This window comes from Xyrauchen texanus, chromosome 35 (assembly GCF_025860055.1).
Source record: "Xyrauchen texanus isolate HMW12.3.18 chromosome 35, RBS_HiC_50CHRs, whole genome shotgun sequence".
NCBI classification, from domain to species: Eukaryota; Metazoa; Chordata; class Actinopteri; order Cypriniformes; family Catostomidae; genus Xyrauchen; species Xyrauchen texanus.
Window position 1 is genome coordinate 6,505,706 of NC_068310.1, and position 21,473 is coordinate 6,527,178.

General features: G+C 41.7%; 1 protein-coding gene across 4 annotated transcripts in view; it reads left to right on the forward strand.

Annotated features, from left to right (window-relative positions):
- Positions 1 to 12,611: 12,611 nt before the first annotated feature.
- The window catches only part of LOC127629144 (cadherin-like protein 26), a 65,665-nt gene continuing 56,803 nt past the window's right edge, over positions 12,612 to 21,473 (forward strand). For 2 of the 4 annotated variants that reach the window (XM_052106230.1, XM_052106228.1), the window contains exon 1: positions 12,612 to 12,795. In XM_052106230.1, the coding sequence (XP_051962190.1) occupies positions 12,760 to 12,795 (36 nt within the window). In that variant the 5' untranslated portion in view covers positions 12,612 to 12,759. Of the gene's footprint in view, positions 12,796 to 18,219; positions 18,305 to 19,926; positions 20,157 to 21,473 lie in introns of those variants that run through there. The other 2 variants (XM_052106229.1, XM_052106231.1) reach the window with 2 other exon arrangements.

Here is a 21,473-nt window from a genome sequence, read left to right on the forward strand (position 1 = left end):
AGGTGGGGAGAAATCAACCGCATCCAGAAACTACACAGGGGCAGAAAAATCGTCTTTAAAAAGAGCGTCCTGAGAAGGACGTTCAATGCCGCTGTATTTTGCTCTTTTTAGAGCTAAATTACTCTTTTAGAATAACTCTTTGGAGTTGTCTGCGCTGTCGAAGCGCCCAGGGGCAACAAATGCACAGCCGTGCAAGGAAGGAGAAAGCCGCTGTTATGCGCCGTCAGATCAGCATGCAGAGCGTCAGAGGATTAAACAGGAACTGGTGTGTGACTTGCAGCAGACTGCCTGCACGACCATCGGCTCAGAAGAAATTTTCTGAATGAACTCCCGTATTCGCCCCGCTTAAATGCCTGTATGTCCGGGGGCGGGATATGCAAATACCATCTGCCAACTTCTCATTGGCCTTTTTTCATAGAACAGAGGTATATATCGGTGCTCAAGAGAGACCCCTAGTGTCGCTTCTCCGACACAAGGTCTCGTTCCCTCCATCGGGGAACGGAGGTTACATACATAACCTAGACGTTTTACAGACGCCTAAAGCATTCATAATAGGGGAAGATGGGGAAAGATGCCTCCCCTTAAGAACAGTACAGATGCATTTACAGCTTAATTGAAACATACGTATGTAGAGATGATTTTTGCATGTACATGCATCATTCCAAATATTATCAATATTCCATTAGATGGAAATATTTGCTTATTTAGTTGTACAAATAAGGAAAAGGTGCCATCTTGACCCACTACTGGGGAAAGATGACTCCATACCTGGGGCATGACTACATCCTCCTAAGTTCTCAGTTATATACCTTTTGTTATCTTTTTACCCACTATCTCTGACCAATGGGGTCACTGCCTTGTCTTTTTCCCTCACCACCAATATGTTTTATGTCCTTTGTTAATTAAATATTGGTGGAACATCCCTCGTCTATCTATTTTTGAAAAACATATATCTTTCATATACTGCTGGTAACCTCTCATATCTTGAACACATGTCACAGTTCATGGAAAGAGTACATCAACTTTAGAAACACCTGTGTAAGAGACAAACAGACGTGTCCTCATCACATACCTTTTGCCTTTCCCCAACATTTCAGTGTACTCTCATAATGAGGTGGCTTCGTTTGCTCATACACAATATCATTTGATTAATGAAAGAAAATACATGCTCTAAAGATATACATCAACATCCAACTCATTAAAGCAAGACATCATGTCAGAAATATATCATATAAGAGATACCTAACTTATTAAAGGTATTTTTGTAAGAAATACATCATGTATTTTAATGAGACACACCATATATTTTAAAGATATAGTCAGCATATAACTGATTAAAAGAAATACATCAAAGATCTACGTCATTATATACTAATTAAAAGAAATACATGCCACTGGTTGTTTTTACTCCTTATTTCAGCTGTGTTTTCAAGGTTCATAGCCTCATTATTTTGTTACAGCTGGGTGCTCTTTGTGGCCTCAACAGCATCAACACTTTTAGTAACCTCATATGCTCTCTCCTGGGTCACACAAAGGCCAGGAAACTCATATAAGTACTTTGATATAAAAACATACTAGAGTATTGAAAAATATACTATAGGAGCTCCAAACACCTCTAATGTTTGAGAAAAGGCCAATGAAAATTGGTGAGTGGAATTTACATGCCACTCCCCCAGAGATACGTTATAAAAGGAGCTGGTGTGCAACCACTCATTCAGGTTTATGCTGAGGAGCCAGTGTTGTGGCAGGAGAGACACAACCTCTCATTCCCTCCATCAGGGAACGGGGGTTACAACAGTAACCTAGACATTCCCTGTCTGTCACTCACTTCGGCGTTGTGTCGAATTAAACGCCACAACCAGCTGAACTGCGTGCCAAGTAACAAGTGCAAAGGCCCCATCGTAACGTTCCCAACACCCCGTGCACGTCATATGGATCCTCGCTCCCCCGAAAGCATAAAAGGGGGGGTCAGACGTGCTCACAATGGGAACAGGCCACACCAGCTGGTTCGGCCTTTTCTCTTTTTTCTTCTCCCAGAGAAAGAACTCGCTTGATTCCAGCTGGGGCCAAAACGTATTCATGTCGGGGTAGGTGTCCTTGGAAAAAGAAACTGCGGAGACAGCACCCTGCCCGAAGGGTAAAGTGACGTCACATGGGCGTACTGACCTGAGCAGGGCATACTGACAAAATTACTGGGCCTGGCGTCGAATTTCTCTGCAGATTTTGCTTTCCGCATGTGCTGAGGGAGGAATCCATGGTTAACCTATCCCGGGAACTTGGATGAAAGAGCATACAAAAGAGGGGCACCAAGGGGATGACCACTGTTGACAAGGGTCTTGTGGTGAAGTGGAGCGGGTAGTGCTACATCAGTGGGCCTCGTGACCCGATCTCACTGTATATAGAGAGAGACGTTAAGGCACTTACCTTGCTCCACATACCCAAAGTAGGCCTGGTCAGTGATGATGGAGGAGGCTGGGCATCCTCGTAGCCAGCCACAACCGCCTGTGTGTGGGTGTGTATGTGTCGCGGCCGGGTGCATGGAGGCGGGAAACCCACACCTGTAACGCCCTTGCCATGAATGCTCGGTGCACGATCTTGAACCACGCTATGGCAAGATGTGCTGAATGGCCTCGGTCTGCTGATTTCCCATGCCAGCCTGCGAAATGGGAGCATCAAGAAAGCGAACATTGTCGACATCCCTCATCTAAACCAGGTGGTTCTCTTGGACTACTAACATGAACGTTGCCTGCCTGAGAGCCCACGCTGTGACCTTCGTCGCCTGTAGGGCGAGGTCAGTTGCCAAGGGCAGCTCCTGCATTATTCCCAGGGAAGGACCACCCTCGTGCAGCTCTTTCAATGCCTTGGCCTGGTGGAGCTGCCGGAGGGCCATAGCATGCAGAGTGGAGGTGGCCCACCCCCATGGCACTGTAAACCTTTGCTGTCAGAGATGACGTAGTCTTACTGGCCTTGGTTGGGAGTCTAGGATGGTTCCGTCAGATGACGGTGCTCTGTGGGACAAGTGCACCAAAATCGACTGCTCTACCTGGGGAATGACCGTGTAGCCCCTGGCTGTCCCGCATTGAGGGAGGTGAGAGCAGCAGAACACGAAAGCCTGGTCTGGGCAGTGAAAGGTGCCCGCCACGATTTTGCGAGTTCTTCATGCACCTCCGGGAAGAAAGGCACCGGGACGCAGCGCGGCCGTTAGCGGCACTCCAACCCAAGGAACCAATCATGAAGCAGCAAGGGTTCAGGGCAGGGTGAAGTGTTCCACTCTTGCCCGACGCTTGCGGTGGCCCGGATAAGCATGGCCTTCAGCTCAGCGTCAGCCTAAGACTGGGCGAACCCTAGTGTAACTATATCAACACAACGTCGAGTGAGTGATAGATAGGGAACAGAACATATTACCACCCTGTCTGGTTTAACCTCTCCAATCCATTGTAACCCTATTATAACTGCAACTAATTCTGCTGTATACACTGATAAATAATCAGAAAGTCTTTTAGCTATGAACATTTTAATCTCGGGAATGTATACACTGATTCTGTCAATCCCTCCCTTATGACCCATCTGTATACATTTTAAAGTAGTTGAAATACTTATTTCTTACATATACTGTAAACTTGCTTTATTACCCACTTCATTTGCTTGCCATTCTCTTTTCTTCTCTAATGTATTAATATCTACTTCTGTTACTGGATAAATGCATATCCCATAATAAAAAGGATATGCATGATAAAAAGGGATGCATATCGCTCTGTCCCTAGAGCAGCTTTGGGACTCTCTGATCACTGTCTGGTTCATCTTCTTCCAAAGTTCAGGCAGAAATTAAAATCAACCAAGCCAATAGTAAGCACTGTACAGGGATGGACCAACAAGTAGAGCAGGAACTACAAGCCTGCTTTGATTTCATAGATTGGAGTGTTTTTGAGGCTGCAGCCACAGACCTAAACGAGTCACAGATAGTGTTACATCATATATCAGTTTATGTGAGGATATACTCCTACTATTATCATTCAATAACAATAAACCATGGTTTACAGGAAAACTCAGACAGCTTCGTCATGCCAAAGAGGATGCTTACAGGGGTGGGGATAAAGTCTTGTATAATCAGGCCAGAAGCACACTGAATAGGGAAATCAGATTGGCTAAAAGAAGTTTCTCTGAGAATCTGGAAAACAAGTTGTCAGCTAACGACCCTGCATCAGTGTGGAGTGGCATGAAACAACTCACAAATGACAGGAATCCTACCCCCAACCCTGTGGTGGACCAACAACAGGCTGACGACCTGAATGTGTTCTAGTGCAGATTTGAAAGGACCAATCCCACACCCAACACCCACTCTGACATTCACTTCACACAAACACCAACACCTCCTGCAACCCCCCTCCTGCTACTGAACCTACACTTAAGATCTGTGAAGATGATGTGTGCCACGTTTTTCGGAAACAAAAGACGAGGAAGGCGTCAGGCCCAGATGGCGTCTCACCAACGTGTCCGAGCCCCCATCTTCACACAGATCTTCAATAGGTCACTGGAGCAGTGTGAAGTCCAGAGTGTGAGGTTCAGAGCTCTGAGTACCAGAACCGTCAGGCACAGGAACAGTTTTTTTTCCCTCAGGCTTTCCATATCATGAACAGTAAAAATTGCCTCATTGAGCAACAATTGTGTGCAATACAACACATCTACCTCTTCTGCCATTTCATTCCTCATGAAAAAAATAAATAAAAAATTGCACTGTACATAACAGATTTGTATTTTGCACAGTACATAACAGATAACATATTTGTATTAGAATTGCACTATGTATGTTTATGTGTATCTCTATGTATGGGTCTGTCTGTGTGTGTATGTATGTATAATAATATATATATGTATAATAATTTTTTAATGTCTTGCTGCTGTTTTTGTATTATTTTTGTATTGCTGTGAACTGGAAGCTCCAGTCACCTAGACAAATTCCTTGTATGTGTAAGCATGCTTGGTTCTGATTCTGATAAAGCCATGGTGGAATATTAATAATTGGGAAGTCCTAGTGAACTCTATAGACTCCAAGACATATTCCCTAGCTCTTCCTTTCGATGTCAATCCAAATCCACTTCTCTTCAATTTGTCATATTCCCAGCAGTTCTGAATTGTTATTTTTGAGGGGTTTTCCTCTCCACATCCTTTTAACATAATCCAATATTTAAGTGATAATTTTTCTCTTCTGAGCACTAATGTTATTTCACCTGCTTCTATTAGAACAGCATTAATGGGGTTGAATTTATGGCTCCAATACAGAGCCGTAGGGCTCTATACTGTAATCTGTCTATATTTAGTAGTATTGTTTTAGCTGCTGCTCCATAGACTATACATCCGTTATCAATTGTTGATCACATAATAGCTCTGTATATAGATACATTAGTGACTGCTTATCAGCCCCCAATCATATCCAGCCACTGCTCTTAGTAAATGTATTACTTTTTGTATTTTAATTTTATATGTTTAATATGCAATTTCCATGTGTATTTATCATCTAGCCATAGTCCGAAGTACTTAAACACAGGCACCATCTCCATTGGCTTCCCATATAGTGTCAGCTTCTCAACATCAATATTTAGCTTATTTGTAAATCATATAGCAGGACTTACTCATTGACAGCTTAAACCCCCATGTATATGATTATTTTTCCACTTTGTTGCTTCTCTTAATTTTCCTATTACAAAAATTATCCATATAGCCCTATCGTCTGCATATCATGCAGATTTGATACATCCGTCAAGATCTGAGAAAATGTAATTTATCATGATATTAAACCTGATTACACTACCCTGTGGGATACCATTATTAATTTCAATGTCATTAGACACTTCCTCCCCAACCTTGACTTTAATTTCCTGTCTGATAAAAAGTCTAGTATCCAATTATATAATCTCCCTACCATACCCATATTACTTAATTTAATGAGCAACCGTTCCCTCCACCTAGAATCGTATGCCTTTCCAATGTCAAAATAGACTATAGCCATTAACTCTTTCATTTTCATAGCCTTTTCCACGAACAAGAGTGTCAGTTTTTGAATCTTACTTTTCTAAATCCAAACGGATACTTACATAATAATCCTCTCTGTTCCAGAACATGTTAATCTCCTTACTATAATGTTTTTACATCCATCTACTTAAGTGTGAGGTCAAAGTAATGGGCCTGTAATTTCCCAGATTGGCAGGATCTTTCCCTGGTTTGTTGAATGGTAATATTATCACCTCTTTCCACACATTCGGTTTAAGTCCTTCCTTCCATATTTTATTAAAGAGTCTCTGTATAATATTTAAAGATTCCACATGCATCTGTATAAAAATGGCATAACCTACCTGATCTTGTCCTGGGGCTGAATACCCGGTGTCTTGTAAGGCTATTTCAGGCGTGACTGACAGTGAGGGAGAGCCAGTGGGCTCCAGACAGAAATATCCTTAATTTAATTAAAATGTCTGGTCTGACACTGGCTGTGTCTCATTTGGAAGGCTGAAAAATGGCATAACCTACCTGATCTTGTCCTGGGGCTGAATACCCGGTGTCTTGTAAGGCTATTTCAGGCGTGACTGACGGTGAGGGAGAGCCAGTGGGCTCCAGACAGAAATATCCTTAATTTAATTAAAATGTCTGGTCTGACACTGGCTGTGTCTCATTTGGAAGGCTGCATGCTAGGTAGGATGTGTCCTTTGAAGGCTACAGTACACAGAGTGTCCTCCTTAAAACAAGCCTCGTTTAAATGAGACAGCCTTCGTAGGACAAACAGAAACGCCACTTTTAACAAGCACTAGCGCTTTGAGTGAGAAGGGAACAAAGTACCTTTAGAAGGGAATGTACATTTTAGGAGAGTTATAATGATGTAAAGAGAAAAGAAAATAGGTTTTACAGGTGTACTTTTAGTCTAATACTTTATTTTAATTATATATTCATGTAATTATACATGTTATATACTCTACACCCATCTACTGAGGTACTTCAACTTGGGAATTAACATTCCTTGTGTTGGAACATCATATTTACAGACAAATTGGCATAATTGTTTTTAGAAATTTCCGTTGAAGCAAAGTATTGTGGGTTATGAGTGCCCACGAAGGATACACCTCATGCATCCTCCGAATTCCCATGAAAGAATATTGCATTCAAAGTATCCTACTCACTTTTCTGAAACGAGACAGCCTCGATGATCAGGGAAATGATCAGGGGCATATCCAGGACATTTTTACTGGGGTGGCCAAGATGGGGCACAGACCTAGTGTGGGGTGGTGATACCAGGAGAAACTTTATGAATGGCACATGATCAAAATGTGTAAATATTGCATTGCTTTGCTTCAACATCTACAGTTGTATAATAAATTAATTCTAAAACTCATGTTAGCATTCACTGAATTGTTTGTATTAAATATCAGACTGTTGTTTTGACATTTTACAGTTTTCTATTCCTGTTCTATTTCAACCTATTACAGTTTCTGGGAATCACTGGTTATTTTAACATAACATCCATTTTTAAATTAGTAATTGTTTAGGAAAAGTCAGTTACTCATTTCTAAGTTAATCTGCATATAACATCAGGTATACTGTATAATCATAAAAAAAGATACATGTCAAAAGTACAGGTGCTAACTGACTGAGGCGCTTTCTTGTGGTTAAATTAAAACAAATCAATCCAGTCAAAAGAACAAAATTCCAGTATAATTTGCTCCAAATTGCCTTATAGTTAATTAATCTTATATCTTAAACTAATAATTAATCTTATAATTAATAACAGATAACCTTGTGAGGTAATCTTATAAAGAATGTGCTTACAAGTCATGTTCTTCAAACTTTTAATCTCAAGAACAAGAGGATAATACAATATATACAATAAAACACTGTTCTGCAAACTTTAAACTCTCCAGAACAAGAGAATAATATAAGAGAATAATACAACTGTGGCAGCGGGGGCGTGGTCAAGCGCCCGTCCCGGAGAGAAAGTGGTAAGGGCGCTTGCACCTGAGCTGTCTCTAATTTCAGTGAGCATGGGGAGAGCGGCATAAAAGCAGCCACAGAACCTCCAGTGGGGAGAGAGTCAGCAAGGAAGAAAAGGCATACTAAAGTTGTAGACTGTCTATATAGCTGTAAAAAGGCTAAAAGTGTGTTAATTAAAAGTCTTACCATTGAATTGGAAACCCTGTTGCCTGTGTCATCCTTCGTGGAGAGTTTTACAACAATATATACAATAAAACACTGTTCTGTAAACTTTAACCTGTTAACCTTTGCCAGAGCGCCAGCGCACGGAAGAGTTTTTTTCCCCCACAAGTTTAATGTTTATGAATAGATTTAACGTGAAAGAACATCATTAATCTTGGCAAACTATATATCATTTTAAAGGTGTAAGCCTCAAGCATCGATGATAGAGCTCTGTTTTTCGATGAAAAGCTTATAACGAATGTATTTCTTGCATTTATGTAAGCAGTACAGATCAAAACACACGTAATCAAAAGCGGAGTACATACCAGTAGTGTCGTAATAACGAGCCACACACGCATCCACTGCTAAAAGTTCCAGATTGAATGGAAAGGTGAGGGTCCACTGAATAACATCCCATAGAGCATTTTTAGTCCAAAGAAACAATAACGTTGTAACATCGATGGTTATTCCTTTGTTTACATCGAGTTTCTTCAGGGTGAAGTATCATACTTGTCGGTTATGCAATAAAATTATTAATAAAAACAGACTCCGGTAGCGAACGTTATATGGGTGTGTTGCTTAGAGTGTAATGAACAAATTAAGACCGCACACACACACACAAATACAAAGATAGGCAATATATAGGTCAAAATATCCAAACACTGCGGTCAGTTTTTTTGACGTCATGATATGCTGATCCTATTATTTTGTCTTTAAAAAGAAAGCCAATGAACGAATTGAAATTATATGACTGATAGAAAATGTAGCCAAGCAGTGCACGATTCCAACGATACCCGGGAAGTCTAAATTCCTCGCGAACAAGATGTTTTTTATTTATTTGAATCAGCCACTCTCTATTGAGGAGCTAACCTGCGGCGTAGGCTGTGACCACACCCCGTCATTTGACAACAAACAAGCCATAGTAAAAAGACGGTTCCCCAGTCAACATCTGTTTTCGCGTCTTACTTACTGGACGGATTATCTCATCAAATGGATCGTCAAAAGAAGTTTTTTTCTGCTGAAGATGTTTTATTTGCGATCACTCGAAGCAGCGATAACGAAATTGAGGAGAGTGAAGACAGCGTCGAGGGTGATATGCTTGAGGACGGAAAAGATGGTCCAATTTTACATCGGTGAGTTGCTATGTAACATGCACACATTATACGTGTCTAAGCGACTGCCCATCAGTTTGATTGTATGGACGACCTTTAGTATGAATGCTGTCTAAACGACTGCCCATCAGTTTGATTGTTGATTTATGAATGCTGTCTAAACGACTGCCCATCAGTTTGATTGTTGATTTATGAATGCTGTCTAAACGACTGCCCATCAGTTTGATTGTTGATTGAATGGCCAGCCACATAAAAACTATACAGAATTATTTACTTGACATGCGGTGCTAATTATCTTTCCATTCTTTCCCATGCAACAGCTGTGTGGATTATTTTATAATTGAAAAAGCATGGAACAGTGTATATGATGACTAAAATAGCTTGCAGTACCCTTCATAACATTTGGTCATTAGGTTGCTTTTTGAGATATCCAAGGAGGCTTCTTGGTACCTGGACATAGTCTTGGAAAAAATATTGCAGAAATCTCATTTTTCATAATATCTTCCTCAAATGTGAAATATAAACTGATGAGACTTGTGGCTTTCAATCAATTACCTAACTGGATTCCTCCAGGTTTGTTTTCATTTATTTTTTCATAAAATAATGCAATGTTACTTGCAGTACAAATTATCTTCAAGACACTTTAAATTCTATAAATGTTTGTCTGTGTAAGTTTTTTCAACTTTTACATTTGGGTAATAAACTCCAAAGTGTCTTCTTTTTAAATATGTCTAAATTGTGCATGTAGAGCAAATTGTTCAGTAACTACAATTATTTTAGTTTGGGGATGTCATTTCTGGGGATGTGCCTCACGCAGGGAAGGGAGAAAGGGAACTGACATAGTCTTGGAAAAAAGCTTGCAGGAACCCCATTTTTCATTATATCTTCCTCAAATTTGAAATATAAACTGATGAGACTTGTGGCTTTCAATCCTTTACCTAATTGGATTCCTCCAGGTCTATTTTTATATATTTGTACATGAAATAATAAAACATTTTTTGAAGTTCACATTATTTATGAGGCACTTCAACTTTTATAACTTTTTATTTGTTTGAGCATTATCAACTCTGATTTATTGTTAGTAGAGTGCCAAGTGTCTTCTTTCCAAAGAGACCTTAATTGTGCCTGTGGTACACTGTTCTCAGGAGCTATATTTATTTTAATTCAGGTATGTCATTTTCAGCTGTGAGCCCCTGAGTGGGGGTGCAGGTTAACAGGTTAAACTCTCAAGAACAAGAGGATAATACAATATATACAATAAAACACTGTTCTGTAAACTTTAAACTCTCAAGAACAATATGAGGTTTATAATAAGCTCTTGCTTAATTTTCCTTCCTAAATGCTTTTACAAGAACCATAATCATTGTATAAATCCATTTTTAAATCAGATTAATTGTCCTGTTTTGGTGATGGCTAGCAAAAAGTTGGATAAACTTGTCCATGTCAAGTGACTTAGCTCTTCTAGCCTCAATGGTAAGGACACATAAGTTGCTCAGTCTGACATCTGTCATAGTTGTGTGTAAATGGGTCTTGATTAGTTTAAGAGCCAAGCAGCTGCACTCACATGCTGCACTGCTTAATGGTAAATGGTCTGCACTTATATAGTGCTTTTTTTCTAACCTCAGAGGTTACCAAAGCACTTTACACTGTGTCCCAATCACCCATTCACACACACATTCATGTGTGTGTGACACACACATGGCTATCTTACACAGACGAAAGAGCTCATGAAAAACATCCTTATGAGGCTCAAGGAACACTGCAAATTCAACAATACTTGACAGCTTCTGCATTCCACTTTGCAAAAGCCTCCTTGCTTGGTGGAGTTCTTGACTGAGATCTCCAGAATTACTTTAATAAATTTCTCCTAAACGAAAGACTGTTTCCTCTTGAAGGAAACTTGTGCTTTTTTATTCAAGAGCATGTATTCCTCTCATCAAGTGACAGTTATCTTTGGAAATCTAACTCTCCAAGCATCATGTCCATAATAGGTCGAACATTGTCTTCCTAAAGTTATCTTTGTCACCAGTGTTACATTTGTGCTGACCTATTGTAGATGTTATGATAGACCCACCAAGAATGGAGCTAACATTTTGAGACCTCTTCTTCTCTGCATTTTTAATAGCTATACTGCAATTTGTGGCAGTGTCTACAATATCGTTCCACAGACTGTCAACAAATGACTCACTTCTGTACTCATGAAATGAGTCTTTAAGTGCATTTACTAAATCCACAGCCACAGATAGGTCAAGAGAAGGAGATTGGAGGGTGTCAGATAGCAGCTTTGCATCACCAAGGAGCCTTCGGAAAGTTGACTGACAAAGCCTAGGTCTAACTGAGAAAGTAAACCTTGAGCATCTACAGATCTTTCTCCACTATTTTCTGTAGCAATGTCATGCAGAAGACAAAGCACAGCAGGTAATCTGTCCATTAGATTCCTGCAAGCCAAGTATCTACATGCCCATCTCGTATCGCTGAGCTTCTGCAACTCCCTAGGCTGACATCCATACATTTCTTTTTGCATATCCAGCCACTTCTGGTGAACATAGGACCCAGACATGTACACATAGAGCTTCTGTAGTAAAGAAAAAAGCAATCAGCCTCTGGGACTGCCTTTACAGCATCAACGAGTACCAAGTTGAGGCAATGTGCATTACAATGTACATAAAATGCATGTTTTGCATCAGTCTTTATTCTGGCTGCCACTCCAGAGTGTTTCCCACTCATTACAGATGCTCCATCGTAACCCTGTCCAACAAGACTGGATTTGTACTCAAGGCCATATTTTTTTTAACCTCAACTCTTTTTTAACCATTTTCATTTTATAATTGCCCTGTTTTTTGTTTACACATCTGTTACATACGTTCCAAATCAGACTCTTAGTGTAAAAGTAAAATAAAACATCCTTTGTTTGCAGATTCCACTTGGTTTGATATTTTATATCTGATTCAAGGAGATCCATACATTTTACAAGTAGCCTAACTGAAGGGTACAAATACTTTTTGGGGGCCACTGTATATCATATTTTTGTTTTTTATAATTGAAAGCAAATCAGCCTCATCATAATTTGAATTTGAAGATTTGATATGCAAATAAATGTAAGTGGCTTACCACAAAAAATACTTTTGATTTTCCTATGGCAGTTGGCAAATTAGAAGCCAATTATTTCTCTTTAGTTGGAGGACACAATTACTGAGAGCGAGGGAAAGACACTGTGTAATCTCCATCGCTGTTCTTGTAATAGCTTATCCCAGAGCACTGCCCTGAAGGGCTTTTGTGTTGATGTGTGTGACTCATTGCATTGAAAGCCTCCATGTTCACACACACAAACATGCACAACCTCGTAGATCCTCTAAATTGCGCAAAAGTTGACAAAAATTGTGGGATGGCTGTCTGCCTGTGCCTATAATCTCAGTTCAGATGATTGCTGCAGATAAAGTTGTGACATTTTAAGAGAGAGGAACATTTCAGCATGACGAATATCAACTTTTTCCTGTTTCTGCTTGCAGTAAGTAACTTTTTTTCTGTGAATCAGCATGGTGTTTGTCTAGATGTAATGCTTCAATAACAATTGTGATTAATTAAGTTAATCAAATCCTTTTGGAAAATGGCACAGTTATTAATAATTAGGTGAGCTTTGTGAAATTTCACCTTATTTCAATTCACCTGACAATTTTTATATAGCGTTACAGAGGATTTACAAGTTAATTAATAGATTAATAGGACATAGTTTCAGACTCCATAGTGGAAAAAATAAACTTCATTGGCAGCAAATCTATTATAATGATTTTGTAACATTTTACAATAAGATTTTATGTATTAATATTTGTTAATGAATTAGAAATCAGCAACTTCATTTACAATAATCTCTGTCATCAGCATGTATACATGATTATTTCTTGATAACCCACTGTTAGGTTATGTTAGTTTAAAATGCATAAATACATTAGAGAAATGGGAACACTTTACAATAAGGTTCCATTTGTTAATATTAAAGCATTATGTACCATTATGAACAATATATTTTTTACAGCATTTATTAATCTTTGTTAATGTTAGTTTACAATTGTTCATGTTAGTTCATAATGCTTTATCTAATGTTAATGGATAAATAATATTTTTTAATGTATTAGTGTGTGTTAAAATTAGCATTAATGAAGATTTTGTTTAATCGATCAAGATTTAAAAGTATTGTTTACTGTTAGTTCATGTTAACTAATGTAGATAACGTCTTGGTTACTGTCGTAACCTCCATTCCCTGATGTGTGTCGAATAGTGACAGTAGGGGTTGCTCTTTGGAGCCCGGTTCACCTTCAGATCTTTGAGATGAGAAATTGGCGAGTTGAATTTAAATGCCACTCCCTCCGACATACGGGTATAAATGGGAGATCGGAATGCAGGTTCATTCAGGTTTTGCACTGAGGAGCCGAGACAAGGTCCCGGACATTTCAGTGGTGCAGTTCAGCCGTTGACAAGAGGACACAACGTCTCATTCCCTCCATCAGGGAACGGAGGTTACGTAAGTAACCGAGAACTTCGGGTGCTTCCCCATAACCCTGAGGTGGGGGAAAGAGATGTGTCCAGTATGGGAGCAGGCCGCACTAGCCTTTTCTCTCTTAAGTCGTTCTTTCCACAAATTATATTCGGCTGGGGCCCTTAGGGCAGGCGTTCTTTTCCGTCCCAATCCTTCCTATTCTATTCACCTTCTTTTCCATTCCTATCCTTCCTATCCTATTCACACTGCCCTTCTTGGGGGGTGCTACTAGGGAAGCCAAGACGTGTGGAGCACTTACCTCAGTACAGGGCCTGTTAGCACATGTAGTGGATCTGACTACAGATTCCTCCGCTGAATTCGAGAGTCAGAGGGCTAGGAGGGAGAGCATCCAGGGTTCGCAAGTCATGAACACGCATGGGAGAAAGAGCGCACAACTTCACCTACCTGGAGGGGAAAGGTGCTATGCAAAAGTGGTACACCCCGCCGGCTGCCCTGTGTAACAATTTTACTTTCCTGTTTGTACCGGAAAGAACACAGGACGAAAACCAGCTCAACTGGGAGAGTGAATAAATCTCGTGAAGGTATTGGGTGCTGCCCAGCCTGCTGCTATGCAGATGCCTTCTAGAGTGGTGCCATTGGCCAGTGCCCACGAGGATGCCACACTCCTTGTAGAGTGTGCTCGAACCCACAAGGGGGCAGGCACAGACTGGGTCTGGTAGGCCAATGCAATGAAGTCCACGATCCAGTGGGCAAGCCTCTGTTTGGAGACAGTGTTCCCTTTCCACTGTCCACAGCAGCTCAGAGCATATAGAGCTCTGTGACTGATCTAAATAGATGCGGAATGTTCACACCAGACACAGCGATGAGAAGGCTGGGTCTGTCTCCACCTGGGGCAGCTTCGCTTGCAGGCTCACCACCTGGCACCAAAAAGGGGTGTGGGAACCTTGGGCATATAGTCTGGATGGGGTCTCAGGATCACGTGAGTGTCTTCCATACCAAACTCCCGGCACGTTCGCTAACAGAGAACGCTTGCAGGTCCCCGACCCTCTCAATGGAAGTGAGTGCGTTCTGGAGTGCGGTCTTCAGAGGGGCTCGAAGGGGGCTCTCTGTAGGCCCAAGAGGACCACGGAGAGATCCCATGAGGGAAAGAGGTGCGGCCTAGTGTGTGTGGGGTGGAGGGGGACAGCTGCCCCCTCCAATTCACAACAGCACACCTGACACAACAGCACACCTCTGAGGCTCTTCATTTACGGGAAGAACACCACTTAGCGAATATACGTCACTTCAGGGACTACAGTTACCTTGTAGAAGAAGCCCTGGCCTGAGTGATCGTGTAAACCACAGCATGCGGTAGACGACTTAGGTCTTTCGCATCCCATCCATGGACCAGACATGTAAATTCCAGAGGTATGGGCGTGGGTGCCGGGTGGTGCCCCATCCACGAGATAGAAGATCCTTTCACAGGGGATTCTGCCAGGGAGATGCTGTCATGAGGAGCGTGAGGTCTGAGAACCAGGTCTGAGTGGGCCAGTACAGAGCCACAAGATGATCTGCTCCTCATGCTCCCTGACTTTTCACAGAACCTGTGCAAGTAGGCTCACTGGGGGGAGCTCCCGTCAGGGGATACCAGAGTGGGCAGAGAGAGGACTCCAGGGGGGTAAACAGGTCTACCTGTGCCTGGCCCAATTGGCTCCAAAATCAGCTAGACTGCTTGAGTTTCCACTCTCCCCTGAGCATTACCTGCCGTGACAGAGCATCTGCTGTGACGTTGCGGTGGCCCAGAATGTGAGTGGCAAGCAAAGACCTGAGTCGCTGCTGACTCCAGAGGAGGAGGTAATGGGTGAGTCGCGACATGAGATGTAAAACCTCATTCGTGGTTTCTATAGGTTAACGTCGATGTGTTGTCCATCCGGACCAACACTTGCTTGCCCTGAATCAACGGCAAAGAGCCTCCGCAGGGTGAGCTGTACAGCCAGTAACTCGAGGCAGTTGGTGTCAAAGTAGATGAGGTCCTGTATAGGAGCGAGCAGCTGCGTGCCCGTTACACATGGCGCTCAACCTATCTTGGCGGCATCTGTCATAACCACAACGTGCCTGGACAAATGCTGTATGGGGACTCTGGCCCGCAAGAATGCAAGGTCGGTCCAAGGGCTGAAAATGGCGACGAGTAGCAGGCTTGAGAGCCACGCAATGTGTGCCACATTGCCATGCATACTTCAGGACTCGGGTCTGGGGCCAGTGCTGTAGCGGTCTCATATACATCAAACCAAGCAGTGTGACCACCGTTGAGGATGCCATATTGCCCAGGATTCTCTGAAAGTATTTCAGTGGGACAGACATTTGCCACTGGGATAAGTTCAGGCAGTTCAGCACCGACTGCACGTGCTCGTTCGTGAGGTGCGCTATCATTGAAACAGAACCAGAGAGAGCTTGCTCTTTTCCCAGTTGACCCGAAGCCCTGCTGAGGTACATGAGCACCAGGTCCCTGTGTGCACACCATAACTTTCAAGTGCGCGCTAGAATGTTGTCATTGAGGTAATTGAGTATACGTATACCCACTTCCCTTAATGAGGCAAGGGCTGCCTCTGCAACCTTCGTGAAGGCGTGAGGGGACAGGGACAAGCAGAAGGGGAGGGCCTTATACTGATACGCCCGGCCATCGAACGCGAACCATAGGAGGGGTCTGTGTCGAGGCAAGGCGAGATGTGGAAGTACGCATCCTTCAGGTCTACCGCCGTGAACCAATCTCGATGCCGGATGCACATAAAAATTTGCTTCTGCGTCAGCATCAAGAACAGGAGTCCGTGCAAGGCCCGGTTCAGAACTCGCAGGCCACAACCCACAAACCTAGAATGACAAAATAAGAGCTGTGAAACCCCTGTCTCATCTCGGCTGGAGGGACAGGATCTGTCACACCCTTCCTTATTAGGAGAACCGTGATCTCCACCCGCAGGATAGCAGCGCTCTTGTCCTTCACTGATGTGAATAGAATGTCACGGAACCGGTGCGTGACCTGGCGAGTTTAATCGCATAGCCGAGTCGGATGGTTCTGGCCAACCAGTGCAACGGATTGGAAGCAATAGCCACGCATCCAAACACCGGGCAAGGGGCACTAAGTGAAGGAATGCATCCAATGTTCCTGGTGGTGGGGCCTCACAGCGGGGAGTGCTGCTTTGGGGAGTGATGCTCTGACCCGAGGCGGCTGAGGGGACCCTCGAAGCACTTACCTCACTTTGCGCGCCCGGCGTAAGGCTCACGCCACACTGTGCCTGCTCTAATAGAGGAAACACACACCCTTTTAGAGGAAATACTCTTTAAAGCATTGACGAATCGCCCAGGGGTGTAGTGTGCAGCGGAGTGCAGAGTGAATTGAGAACCACTGGAATGTGCTGTATATACAAGAGCAATGCTTCGCAGAGAGGTGAATGGACGGCAGTAGTATTCAGCTTGCTATTCAAATTAAACCTCTTAGTAAAGCCTAGCAAATGCAGAAGCAGCACTAGCAACCACCCCTAACACCATAAATTGTGGAAAAATGATTTGCACGGGCAAGAACCATTCAAACTTTCTTCAAAAAATGCAAATATCCAGAGTAAACATTAACAATTACAATCATCTTAATTTTATCAAAAGGCCTAAAAAAACTTTATTTGGACTCTGAATGACCAAGTAAGGTATGCTCCGGTTTTGTCTATTATTATGTCATAATGACTGTAAAGTAAACCTTAAAATAAAATGCTGTGGATCTAATGTTAAAGGAACAGTTCACCCAAGAATACAAATTTTGCCATTATTTACATTTTTCCAAACCTGTATAACTTTCTTATTATACATTAAAAATACATCACTTGGAGGAACGTGAGCGAGGAAGTTGGACTACCTAGTAAGTTCTGTAAATATGTGAATCTACTTGATTCCACCTATTGGTTGTACTTCACTATGAACCAAGTCGTAGAAGCACCTCCTCCTGTCCTTTTCCGGAAGAGAAGGGGAATACTCGTGGGTTCTCCCTAGAATGCGAGTTTAAACACACTTAAAGAATCCAGCGGTCAAACTCACGCAAGCAATGCAAGGCGAACATTTTCTTCTTGCTTTATGTGAATGCACCATTAGCCTCAGTCAACATTCAATCTGACACTTGCTGAGGATAACATTCATTGTAATGGTAAAAAAAGAAGTTAAAAAAACTTCTCCTGTTAAACATGATGCTGAGTAACCAGTGATAGAAATGTAATTTTTGGGTGAACTATCCCTTTAGCATTCAAATTTGGGAATTATTCCCATGGTTCCTGTCTCAATATCTTTGATGTCCAATCACCAATTTTATTTCTGAAAACTGCCAGATACTCATGACAATATAAGCTAAAAGCACATATGATTGGCTAAGGGGTTACTGGGCCTGAATAATAAATGTATCATCATCATCCTCCATTTGCTGGGTGGAGCCAGAGAGGATATCACGGGAGATTACCTCCAGTGTTGGATTTATGCTTCAATTTGAAAACTGAGGTGATCTTTTGAGGTAAGACCAGCTTTTTAACATGTATTGTCAATATTGTCTGTTGAAAGTCAAAACTTTTTAGTTACAAAGCATTATTTTTAGGAGTAATGCTAGTTATTTCTGGAAAAATGACATCGGACAGGCAGCTAGCTTCTATTTTTAAGCAAATTACTGTGAAAGATTTACTAGCAATACTATGTAAATTTTTAGCTAAATATCGATAACTTTTTTTGACCAGTTGTGTTGCTTGTGTAAGATAGGCAAACCTTTTTAGTTATGAAGCATATGTTTTTGTAGGAGTAGCGCTTTTTTAAACGTTATCGGCATCGGAGAGCCTCTTCTTTTATACAAATTTTTTTTTTTTTGGGCAATTTCTGTGAAACTTGCTAAATAAATATTAGCTAGCAATACTATGTACATTTTTAACTAAATATAAATAACTTTTTTGGCCAATTTTGTGGCTTGTGAAAAATCCGCCTGAAGTAATATTACCGTGCATTCAGACCAAAGGAGGAGAGAGCTCTGGCTGCCCTGCCAACAATGCTATCGAAGATTTGTGGACGCTCAGACGTAGTTGAAATAGGTGGCAACGTTTGTTCGGAATGCTTGGTTTTATGAACTATATTTGAAGGGGCCACAAAACTTTCAGATATTTTTTGCCTACCTATCACTGTATATCCTCATTTAATCTTTTAAATGTGAAAGTAAGAAATCGATCGATGGCAGAAAGTTATTCAATTTATGGTTGTTTGTTGCCAAAATAAACAAAATAAAATACATATATCCCAGACAGGGACAGATAGTTAATTACGGGAAAATCCGCCACGGCAATAATTATTTTCTCCTCCATTTTGTCTTTGGAACTATTCAATTCATTTCAAAAACTTTATTACAGACTCAGGGTCCAATTAAAATACATAAAATGTGCAGCATACATATAATAAAAAAAATATATAATTCATATAATTCATTCAGTGTGTTGCAAAGATGAAACGGTACCAATTTCTCCACAGCATAGATTGGTAGCGTATAGCACTATTTTTTGGTGGTAACTAAAGTTTACACTGTTGTGTTCTCTAGACTTCGCTAGAGCGGAGCACTTCTATATTCCAATAGGTTGCCACCGAACCGCGTCAAAGCTCATTACCATAATGTTACCCAGACTTGAACTTTCCTCTGATGCCCACAACGCCCAAGACGCGCTGGCCACGTATGCACCGCTTCTTGCCGCCAAGAGACACTGGCTGCCATAGAAAATTAATGACTTCCGGTCGATTTGACGCTTTCGACGCCTCTGGTCTGAACGCACCTTTAGGCAGAGGGCAGACGCTGGTCAGACCTTTTTTTTATGCTGTTCAGACCTGCCTGGAAACTGGCCTGCTAGTTAGATATCTAGCTTGTTGTTTTCCCATGTTATAAATACATTTTAGATATCTTTCTATAATTTAGCAGATAGCCTTATCCATCCGTCCCACAGACATGATTTTAGATTGTGTGTAGCTTCCTGTTCACAAGGAAAATGTGAGAGGGCTGTCTGCAGTTGGACATTCTGGTTAGTCTGCAAGCCTTTGGTGACTATTCAGTGTACAGATTTGTGAAGAACACACTGCTGGCTACCAATTGTGTACTTTTTTCTGTTGTAGAGATGTATAGAGACTACGGCTCCCTGCTCAGCACCCTCAAGAGGTGGTGGCAGCTGGTTGCTGATGAGCTTAGGTTCATAGCAGAGGAGGATGTGGCATGAGGGCATGAGCACACAGGAGGAAGATCTGCTGGACCAGGAACTACTGCAGGAAGACCCGGACCAAGAGGAGATGGAGGATGAGATGAAACCTGATCCCCAGCCAAAACCATCAACTGGGTATATATGAATGTGAATGCATTGTTTGTTTCTATTTCTCATATGAATAATACTCACAGTAACACTAACAGTGTTACTCTTATTATTTGGGGTATGGCTAGCCATTCTCGCACTTGTCCCAAGTCAGCTAGAAAGCGTTAATGCTTCCCTGAGTCTGTTTCTTATCCCTTGTACTCTGACATCGATGCACAGGCACCAAATCCTCTCCCATTTAAGCCTAGCCATCCATTCGGTATTGACTTAGGTAGCATGTGTCAAGCTGTGCGGACAACCTCCTATATGATGTTGTGAGAAATTGACTTTTTCATGCTTTTTTTATCTCAGGCTTTAGTTGCTGAGATATGCAGCTTTACAAACCATCAGGGGTGGGAGCTTGTCCTAAACTATCCATCAAATTCCAGCTACCAAGGAGCTTGGATGAAGGTGACCCCCAATTAATTGTACAAATTTTTTGGGTTGCTCATTTACATGGGGTTCACAATTCTCCTTGATTCCCATCGTCATTGGGGAACTTCAGTCACTTCAGGACTCGTGGGCGAGGGGATTTATGTGACTAGGTTCTTTTAGCAGTTCTATATGTTGTAGACCCTACCACAGAGGATAATCAGGATCGCCTTAGGAAGTTGCGTTAACTTATGGACCACCTCAAATAAAAATGTCAGCAGCTCTTTCAGCCTAACCAAAATCTCGCAATAGATGAACGTATGGTCAATTCTAAATGGTCAGGATTTAAACAATACATAAAGGGCAAGCCTACTCGATGGGGTTTTAAATTATGGGTAATTGCGACATCAGATTCGGGGTAAACTCTTGACTTTAATGTTTACATAGGTAGTCATGATGGGCGTGTCAATGACTTGGCCACCAAAGTACCATAATTTCCGGACTATAAGCCGCAACTTTTTTCCCACGCTTTGAACCTCGCGGCTTATACAATGACGCGGCTAATATATGGATTTTTTCCGCTTTCAAATTTTATAAAAAAAAATACAAAAAAACATTCTGTGACGTGCTCAGTTTTTTGGCAGCTTGAAGCTTTCATTAGACCAATGAAATTGCTGAACGGGTTAAGGTCAAAACAACTTTTTTTGTTTACTGTTTAGATTAAATCGAGCGCGCTCAAACTTCCCATCATTCTGATTATGGTAGTAATTTTGTCAACCTCACCATGGCAAAGACATGGAGAAACGAATATGATGCTGCTTTCAAGTTGAAGACGATTGACACCGAAGGAGATGACTTCAGTGGTTTCATGTGCACAAGAGGAGGAAGATAGTGACCAATGACTTTCTTGGTAGGCTACTATTTACTGCAAATATTTTATTACAA